Source organism: Mauremys reevesii, linkage group 15 (assembly GCF_016161935.1).
Source record: "Mauremys reevesii isolate NIE-2019 linkage group 15, ASM1616193v1, whole genome shotgun sequence".
Taxonomy (NCBI): Eukaryota; Metazoa; Chordata; order Testudines; family Geoemydidae; genus Mauremys; species Mauremys reevesii.
Window position 1 is genome coordinate 43,252,769 of NC_052637.1, and position 10,423 is coordinate 43,263,191.

The window sequence follows — 10,423 nt, forward strand, 5'->3', positions numbered from 1 at the left end:
AATGGAAACCCACCAGTCAGCTTCACTTCCTGGTTCCGGGATGGTAGCATAATTCTGCAGCATTCAGGTTTCAAACATGGCAGAAGAAAGATTCAGTGCAAATTGCAAACTTTCTCACTGGCAACTTGTTTTAAATCTGCCAGGAAAACATTTCTTTTAACTTGAAGGTTGTATAAAAACCTTTTTTATTTTTATTATTATTTTATTTTACAAAAATCTAGATGTTGGGCCTAATCTATATAATGGTTCATTTTGAGAACGAGAGCCTCCGGACACCTCTGACTGCAGAGGGAATGCTGAATCCTTTCTGGTTAGCATCCTGGGCAGTCCCACCATTTCTCTCCCAAACCCAAGGAGTGACGTCCTGGTCACCATGGCACCATTCAACTTCCATCTCACTGTGCCAAACTTCTCTGAAAGTTACTGGGGACATGTGACTTGTTACTGAAGCTCCAGGCTTCGCTAACATGCTGAATGGGTTAATTTTGCAAAGTAACTTTCTCAGCATTTAGTCTCAGCTAAAAGAAGCTGCCAAAACCAGCCCCTCCTTCCTGGGTTTCCAGCTCCAAGGTCCCTGCCTCAGCCCAGCTCCCAGGCTTCCTTTTCATTAGCATCATTAAGATAATGATAAAGATACCTTAAGATAAAACCTGTCATGGAGATTTTCTTCTCTCTCTGCTCTTCCTTCCTAAACTTCCACAGTGGCCTCAGGGCCCTGACTCCACTGACAGCATAAGCAAGTCTGGCCTGTAACAGCAAACGTGGAGGGGAAAGGATGGGGCCCGGTTCCAGTGACTCCAGTGGGAAGGCGCAAGCTGCTGCTGTGCTCACGGGGTGGGGGTGCCAGGGAGTGTCCAGGCCCGTGAGGTGGTGGCTCCGCTGAGTGACAACATGTGTTTTCAGATGTACCTAAGAGAGCTGTTGCGTCTCATGCACCTGCGCTTCTATCAGCACCTCGTCTCCCTGGGGGAGGATGGCTTGCAGATGCTTTTCTGTCATCGGTGGATGCTCCTCTGTTTTAAACGCGAGTTTCCGGATGCTGAGGCTTTGCGCATGTGGGAAGCATGCTGGGCTCACTATCAGGTTAGAGCACAGAGGATGGGGGCAGGACATAATGGGCAGGAGTGGTCCCTTTGCTGAGTACTGCTGGCGTGCTAGACGCTGTGCAGAAAAGGAGCCAGTGGAGGTGTGGCTGCAGGTATCCAGCCTCCCTTCCACTCCCCGTCCCCCTTCTGACTGTGACACACTTCAAGCATGATTTTCCAGTCCTGACAATCTGTGGGGTTGCGCCCCTGCCGCTTGCCTCAAAAGTAACTTAAATTAATGCAGATTGCAGCCTGATTGGCTCATTACTCTGTTCGTGGGCTGGTCCTGCTGCTGTCACAACTGATCCGTTTGAAGGGTCGCTGCTTCACTGAAAGTTCAGCTGCAGTCCTGAATTGCGGCTCTGAGGACTTGCAAAGCCTGGTTCCTGGCTTCCTGCAAGACTAGCCAGAGGACCAAGTGGCAGGGAGAGCATGAAACTGAGCTCCTCTCTGTCCCTGTCCTGGGAGCGAGGACACTGACAGCTGGACTGGTTTCTTCAGCAGGCTGCATGACTGTATTTACTTGCCGGGGGGAGGGGCAGGGCGTGCATGTGAGAGGGAGGGGGGGTTAGGGGAGTATCTGCCCTCCTGGACTGTCACGTGCCGTCTGGAAGAGAACTCGCCAGGCAAGCGGTGACAGAGTGGTGACAACTCCACACGACTCACTCCTAGCATCAGGACTGTGGGGCTTGTTGGGTGCCGGTTGGCTGGTGCAGTCATGTGACTGTCACCCCTGTATTACCTCTCAGTGGTCCGTGTTGTATTCTTCCTCCTTCCCTCTGTGCAGAAAATAAGTGAGCATTAAGGCCCAAACTTGTACAAACGACTAGTGATTTTGGATGCCTGAGCTTCCAGGTGCTTAACTCGAGACACTGCAAAGGGGCCTGACTCATCAGAAGGGGCAGAGCACCCCTCCTCTGACGATCAGGCCCCTGGATGGTATGTCCAGCTGGGCACTTCTACAAAGCGTGGTCCAAACTTCGCCTCTGTCCTTTGAAGGTAGCAGACGTGAGTGACTCAGTTACAGTGCAGGATCCTCCGACTGCTCCCCCATTTGGATGTGCCCCAGCCGGAACTGGAGCAAGCATGAGAGCAAACGATGCTCCTTTGAGAAAGAGGCATCTCTCCGTGTGGAGCTGGCGGGAGCTGTAGTCTAGCCAGTCCTCTGCTTTCCTCTCCTGTAATCCCTAACTCCTGCTTTCTCCTCGCAGACGGACTATTTCCACCTCTTTATCTGTGTGGCCATCGTGGTGATTTACGGCGATGACGTCATTGAGCAGCAGCTGGCCACTGACCAGATGCTGCTGCATTTCGGTAACCTGGCCATGCACATGAATGGGGAACTTGTACTCAGGAAGGTAAATGCCAACGTGCTGACGTCAGCTGAACCAGCAGCCACAGAGACGCCAGCCTTTTGGGAGCACCAGGGGTTAACACTACAGCTCTCTCCTGTTCCCTAATGTCCTTCCACTCGCTCGCCCTGCAGTACTTGCAGATGTTGAGGGTGGGATGGTGGGGTTAGCTTGGAGTCCATCCTTAGGCTGCACTTGTTTGGGAGGCCAGTGATCGTTTCAGGGGGTCTGCGAGGCACCAGCCCTGTACAAGAGAGCGTAATTAACACAAACTCAAGGGGGTAGAAATGGGGGCCCTGCTGCTCATCTTGGTGTCCTGGCTCCCAGTCCAGGAGTGACTGCAGATCACATGACACTGATGGGTGGAGGCAGGGAGAATGGGGTCAGGGCAGTTCCTAGTGATCAGTAAACAGCAACACAATTGGGACTAATTACCCTCCTCCTCCTCCCCCCCGCTGTTGGCAGCTTCAGCAGAAAGGTTGGGGAGTAAATAAGCTGGGGAGTCTGAAGTTCCTTCTTACCTTAGCATCCTTCCCCGCAGGGCTGAGGCAGGGTGGCAGGCAGTATGAGGGAGTCTTGGCACTGCAGTTCTGTGGTTAATGACAATATTTCAGCATCCGGGGCCAGGAGCCTGGTGCTGCTGACAAATCCTGAATTCCCAGGCTGGAAACTCTCCCTAAGCCTCATTTAGCTTTCATGCATGAGCCTAGGATTTGTGTTCCTCTCATGGCCGGGTTATTGTAGATCTTGAAAATACTTAACACTTCCAGTGTAGCTTTATGTGAGTGTTACACAGGATGGGCCATTGGGCAGCCCAAGCTCTGGCTGTATTTCTAACGGGTTATATCCTTCTTCTCTCCCATGCCAGGCTAGGAGTTTGCTTTATCAGTTTCGCCTGTTACCCCGGATCCCCTGTAGCCTGCATGACCTGTGTAAGCTGTGTGGGACTGGCATGTGGGACAGTGGCTATATCCCTGCTGTGGAGTGTTCTGGACACCACCCTGAATCTGAGAGCTGCCCTTACGGGGGGATGGTGGAAGTGCCTTCTCCCAAACCAGGAACTGAAGGCAAGAGGGGACTGAAAACACGGGAGGTCTTCACTTTCCGCAAATAGCTCCCGCTGAAGGTGGTGTGGCAGCGGGAGAAATGGGCTCGGTTGGAAAGGCGAGGTTGAGTACATTGAAAGAAAAAATGAAGTGGAAGTTGATCAAGACTCCTGAGAAGGCAGATGGGAGGAGAATGGAGATACTTCACAACAGGAAGCAAATTCCATTGCACTGAGTCCTGGAACCCAAATGAAACTTAAACCAGGAACAGTGTCTGTGTGTCTCTTTGTTGGGTTTGGTTTTATGTGCAGAATGTGAAGTATTTATAGATTCCCAAGGCTCTGCCCATTGGATCAGAATCACTAGCAGCCAAGAACTTTCTCACTCACTGCTAGGAAACCAGAATGCTAGAGAGAACCGAGTGCAACCAGCAACATTTGTGGGAAGAGTAGCAAGAGCAGAGCCCTGGTGAGACCTCACCCGGACATCCCTCCATCCTGAACATACATACTTTGCTTCAACCAAAACGCACAACTCAGTGGCTTCTGTTTAAATCCATGATGATCACTTTGAATATATCTGCCAAAAAATAAAATTGCAAACTTTTGGGATCGTGGGGTAGGCATTTCATTGGTCAGTGTTGTGGGACCAGTCACCCAGAGATCTTTCTTTTATAGAGTATGCAAAGGCAAACTTGAGTGATCTTCCATCTGTCCTGAATCCGCACTGCTGTAGGTCTTGCAAGCACTGTTTGTCCATATTCTGAGTATGTCACAGTCATCTTTCCAAGGGTTCACTTCCTTGTCCATCACATTCTTCAGCAAAACTTCTTCCTCGTTCTGATAGTTGCAGACTAGAGACATTGTTTTTTAAACATCTGTTTCCAATGTGTCTGGCCCCAGGTATCTGCAGGTTTCCAGGTGGGCTGATGTACTTCTGAGCCCCCCAAGTGTTTTATGTCCATATCCCGGTCGTCACTGTGGGCTGCAACACCCTCTCTAGGTGGGCGGTTTGCACACCAGCTGGTGCACGTGAGATACTCTGTTTCTTCAGAGTGAAATGTGAAACAAACCGCAGTGCAGCCGCCTGTGCTCAGATCCGTCTCTGCCGCCAGTTTTCAATTCAGTTTTTGAGTGGGGAGCAAGTTTCTCCAGTCCCACTCTCCAAAATCTGTGTGTCAGCTGGAGATACTGGGATGGAGCGGGGCACCTGGGAGGTCCTTAGCAAATCCACTGGACTTCCAAAAGTACGTACTGGGGGTTACAATGTGGCCTCTGTAGAAATGTGTGCCAAAGACACACAGGAGAGTGCCTAGCCTGGGAGTGTAAAGAGAGTCCCGGTGTGGGGACAGGTTACATGGGGCTCCCGCCTTCCAAGCACATCACTACTTGCGTACCTCGGTCTGTAGGCTTTTGACTCTTTTCCCAGTTGCTATCTCTTCCCCTCCGTTGTAGCACACAGTCTCTGCTGTGTCAGTGAGCTGGGCTGGTAAGTGGTCTGGCAGGGTGCGGAACAGGGAGACCATTTTGATTTCTAGGCTTTGCCTGTTGTGTGGGGGGGGTTCCCTACGTTAATTTATTTTGTGATGCATATTGACACAGGCGTGACAAGCTCCCTATCCTCCAGGCTGGGTCCCTGTGGGGCTGCAGCAGGACACACCCACATGACAAGCAATTCTTTCCATTGTGTTTGCTGCAGAGATCCTGTTTGAATCCTGCTTGGGGCAGCAACAGTTCCCAGGTGTGCTCGCTGACGTCTGGGGAGCAGGGCTGCAGTTTAGAATCTTACACGTAGCCAGTAAATGTCCAGTGTGTGACTGCCTTTGTAAGGGGAGGGAGAGGACTAAATCCTAAGCAGGCTGTACCGCTGCTGGGAAGGCTTGGCTGTGCTGAAGCAGCTGGGAATATTCAGCCACACTTGTTGCTCACCTGCCTGAACTGCTGCCACTCTTTTTGGGTGAGGTCGGTGCCTTCATTAAAACAGCCACAAAGCCCACGCTAGTGTTATACACTAGTGATCCCAACACGGCCCGCTTACGAGGCTTATTGCCCTTATGAACGCAGGAGAGCTGCACAATTACAAGTTTCAGTCTCTGTGTAATATGCAAAAAGCCTGTTGCGTGCTCATGGCTGCTACCCTCATTTGATATATAAGGGCCGTCTCCACAGGCAGAGGCTGGTGGGCTGCTCTGCTGTGAAGCAGGGAGTTCTCCAAAACTTTGCAGACGCTTCAAAGAAATAGTAAAGGTTCGACTCTGGCTTCTGTGGATGGGGTGCAGTCAGACCTGATGCTGCACCTTCTCTGAGAGGCACTGCAGAGTCTGGTAGGGCTAGGCAGTTCGCTGTGGTCTGGACTGATCCCCCAACTGCTCAGAAGAGGGACTTGGGTGCAGGGCCAGCGTTAACGTGGGTGGCAGGCTGTGCTAGACAAGCATCGTGTATGTTGCCCTTCAGCTGTGATTTCGGGATGTTCGTTTAGCTGCAAGTGGTGGTGACTGATTTAACTTCATAAATGCCGTATGCAGACTAGTACCAGGGAGCCATCTGCCAGCCCGCCAGCTTCCCAGCACAAACAAGACTGCTGTTTCCTATTGAGGGAATAGGAATAGAGCTCCACCTGCTGTCTGCATTTCCTATTACACCACTTTATGAATAACATGAAGCACAGCTGGGCACTTATGCATGTACAGTTTTAGCCAAGGTTCAAAAAGTGTGGGGGCGTCAGCTGGTGTTGTGAGCTGCTAGTGACTGGGTAGCATGGGCAGGAGCTCTAGATACCTGCCACTTGGCACAACAAAGCGAAAGCCTGATTTACTCACTAACACAGAAACCTGAAGCTATCACAGGACACACCTACCAAAGACCCAGAGCAGGTTTTGCTGCAGGAATTGTTGTTCCCAGCCAATAACAGGTAATGGGAAGAGACGAAGTAGATAATATTTTAAAATGATAGTTTCCCCTTTCCACCATTAAAAGGCCATTCAGCAGTGGAAATGATTCAGGGTCGTTTGGTTCACACTCTGATGGAATTTTCTAGCACATGCAAAGAGCTGATTTGAAAAAAAAAATCCCCCACACACACACTTAAGTGACATCTGTGTGGAGGAATGTAATTAAACAAGTAGTGTGTGTTACCTGCCCAAGAGAATTTCCATTCCTGCTGTTACCTGCTGGCCTCATTAACAGATTGAATCTTCAGGTGTCCCTTTGCTGCATGTTGTCCACAACTTGACCATTGCTGATAGAGTTTCACTATTTCAGTATAAGGAGAGAAAAACCCAACAATACTCAGAGTAATAAGGAGACTATTACCGAGATGCTAACTTGGGCTGCTTCCTGTTTGCCAGGTAATAAACATATCCTGGGTTAACAAGGTCAAGGTGTTCATTAGCTCTGGCTACCATTATGGGTGAATTCACAGAACACCCATAAACTCTCAGTGCAAGATGTGAACTCTGTAGTGATGGGAAGTGTTGCCCTGGCAGAGGTGCTCAGGTTACCCTGTTTGCAGGCAGCATGGGTGGTGGCTCGTGAGGGCAGCAGCTAACCAAAGTGCAGGGACTTGCATATTACATAGGCTGAAACTTGTAATTGTGCAGCTCTCCTGCATTCATAATGGTTCCGTCCCATTTCAGTATAATGGTAAACAACACCCAGCTCCAGGGTCTGCAGGCATGGTGCTCCGGTATGCTGTGCTGCTGGCACTGTCCCTGCTCTTTCACAATGCGTTGTACAGCCTTAGAACTCCACCGTGCAAGCAGCTTGGGAGAATAGAGCGCACTGCGAGTGTATGGGACAGGGCCAATGCAGGCGCTAGTAAGGGCTGGCTGAGGCCAGAGGGCAAGCCGTGTGAGGAGTCCCAGCTCCTGTCATGTGCTCAGCCAGGATGTGACAGTGAATCCCTCTGGTGTAGAGGAGATGAAATAACCCAACTCACACTTGTGTTGCATGGACATTTTAGTCTCTATCCCACCTGTGGGCTCCATCTGAATCTGGCTCTCCTGCTAAATGGAGACTTAAGGGATCTCTTTGTAGCAGCCCTGAGTGTGATGACAAGTTGCTTACAAATGAGAGGCATGTTATGGAAGGAGCTGGCTTGTTAACCACCCTGGCAGTGGGGGAGCCCTTGGATTACATTGTGTGGGGGAGTGGCCCTATTTTGGTTCACTACAAAGAGGCACATTTCTGTTCTGAAAGTGGCTAATCTAGCTTCTCCTCCTCCTACTACCTGCCTCTGTGGGGGGTGAGGGGGTCCAAAAGCCAAGAAAGCTACAGTCCCCAGAAGCTGCCCTGCAGCAGTACCACACACCTGTTAGGGTTTATATAGTAGAGATTGGCACCACCCCACTCCTGAACTGTCAGGGGAAATATCTGGCATCAGCCCAGTCTTGAACTAGCTTGATCTGCTGGAAATCTCCCATGCTTCTGAAGTGGCATGGAACGAGAGATAACAGAGCTGAGCTGAACGGAAACCTTTCAAAGCTGCAATTTTAAGAAGGAAGATTTGGAGCATTGCCGTGATGGGAGGCTGGGGAGAGCAGCAATCTAGAAGCTGCTTGGGCAGCAAGTAGGCTGACCAGATAGCAAGTGTCAAAAATCAGGAGGTGGGGATAATAAGAGCCTATATAAGAAAAAGACCCAAAAATCAGGACTGTCCCTATAAAATCAGGACATCTGGTCACCCTAGCAGCAGGTGATGTGCAAGGAGTAGGGAGCAATGCTTGTGTGCATGCTACAGAGTGAAAAAGGAGGCATCCTCAGCTAGTAGATTGGGTGCTGGGCTGGGAATCAGGGCTCCTGGGTTCTTCTGGCTCTGCCACTGACTTGCTGTGTGAATCACCCAAAATCATTTCCCATTCTGTCCAATGAGGATAATGGTCCCACCTTTCCTTTGTAAAACACTCAGTGCCCTAGCAACAGACATTGCAAAGTATTAAAAGAAACCTTCAAAATCTCTATTTAAAAACCAAGCAGTGGCTGAGCGCAGGCCCTTGGGGTTCGTTCCCATCCTTGGGACTCTTTGCTCTCCTGCTTGCTGGAATCCAGTTGGTATATGTGGCTATTTGCCTATTATTTACCATACCTGGATCACTTCCCTGCTCCAGTGCATTAGCCACAGTTCAGTAGCATGGGCTGCAAGTCAAAAATGGGCTCTGGCAAAGGTAAACACTGTAAGCCTCTTTAAACTGTGCCTTGAGCTCACATATCCTCCCCCCTCTTGGTGTGGGAGGTGTATAGAAAAGGGAAAGAAAAATGAACCCCCCCAGCACTCCTAACAGCAATAACATTATGCTTCATAATCCCGGCAGGGAACATGATCTCCCTGCACCTGGAAAGCTAGGTAGACTAGTGCGTATGGCACACATACCTGCCAGTGCTGAGAACGTGCTGTGCTGGCCTGTCCCTCCCCAGCGATGACTGCGCTACTTGTGGGTACTCTGAGGCAAGGGGGAGGCACACTCATGTACTCTGGAGCAGCTGGGCCCGCTCGAACCAGGGCATGATATGAAAGATCAGTGAAATGGCCCCTTGTAGCTCTAGCGTGAAGCACGGGCCATATTGAACTGAACTGTTGCCGAAGGCTCACAGATTCGAAGTTAGCATTGGAGAGAGGCAGGGAGAGATTTGTTTGATTCCATCACGAGGGCTAGTGGGGCGTGTGTTAGGACACAGTGTCTCTTTAACAACATAAAACTATCTGTCAAGTGAAAAATTTACAGTTTGAAAGAACAAAGCCCCTCACCTGAGTGATTACCCAGCTCAGACTTTAAAACTTCACATCCCTTTCGCCCTTCCTTAGGCTGGCTGATTAATCTCTGCCTGGGCCATGATAATAGACTTGTCAGTCCGGCTTTGGTTTATGGGCCCTTTCTGGGTCTCATGCAGTACTAGCACATGCTCCAGGGGAAAGTGTAAAGATAAATGACCCATTTTTCATCAGAAACTTTTTAAAATTAAATTTTTGCTCCTAGGTGGTAAAAACCTCATCCAAGTAGCGGTTGGGCACAGGGATGGGGGCAGGAGTCCAGTTGAGATCTTGGTGCATGTACCTTAATGAGCTGCTGCCATAAGAGGGAGATGGTGAGTGGTGCAGAGGCTGCTGAAAACCCTTGGTCTGGAGAGTGAGGCCATTCAGAAAATGGCATTTGACTATTGAGTGTGAGGTTCTTGTTTGAGACTCATTTTGACTGTTGTTCAGGAGGAAAAGTGACAGCAGGATCGAGGGGTGGTATACTAGTCCCCAGAGAGCCTAGGGGGATGACTGATAGCCTGGGGAGGACTGTGCTGTGAGTCCATGTCTTGCTGAATCCTGCCCTGCACTGGCTGCTCCACTAGTGCAGAAAGCTTAGCTACCTGGGAACACACATGCTGGCTGCACACCCAGATTGGCTGGGCTGCTTGTTTTCTGTCTCAGGAATCGCAGACAAGCTGACTGGCTATGTTTTTGGCTATTTCTATATACTTGTTTTATTGCTAGGTAGCAAATCTGCAATAAATTACACTCCAGCAGCTGTTACACCTAATAAGGTGCAGCACAGCAGGATGCTTGCCTTGGTTATAATTAGCCAGGGAATCGCCTCTTTCCAGTGACACTTCCAAAGGAGTCCATGGGCCGGTTTGCCCGAGGGCAAGTGGGCATCACTCCTATTGACATCACTGGGAAGTTGTACCAGCTTGTGCCAGGCTGGCTGTAGTCCCAGGGCTGCCTTTCTAGCCTGAAACCCTAGGCAAGTTCCCACCTGAATTGCTGTACGTTGGACCATATTCCATGCCAATGAAGGGATGGGTTTCAATGGCTCGTACTAAAAGGATATGTGTCCACTTGTTGGCTTTGGTGCATGTTCTCCACCTGAGCTAAAATGGATGCAGAAAAGGGGAACGATCTTATTTTGTGGTCTGATAGCTCCAGCATAATGAAAACATGTGAAAATCGCCACCTG

At 50.0% G+C, this 10,423-nt stretch overlaps 1 protein-coding gene across 8 annotated transcripts in view; it reads left to right on the top strand.

Moving 5' to 3' along the window:
• Positions 1-4,089, top strand: part of TBC1D16 (TBC1 domain family member 16) — a 42,716-nt gene extending 38,627 nt beyond the window's left edge. For 7 of the 8 annotated variants that reach the window (XM_039501957.1, XM_039501964.1, XM_039501962.1 and 4 more), the window contains 3 exons: positions 904-1,083; positions 2,297-2,443; positions 3,306-3,551. In XM_039501957.1, coding sequence (XP_039357891.1) covers positions 904-1,083; positions 2,297-2,443; positions 3,306-3,551 — 573 coding nt within the window. Of the gene's footprint in view, positions 1-903; positions 1,084-2,296; positions 2,444-3,305 lie in introns of all 8 variants that reach the window. The other variant, XM_039501963.1, reaches the window with a different exon arrangement.
• Positions 4,090-10,423: the final 6,334 nt, after the last annotated feature.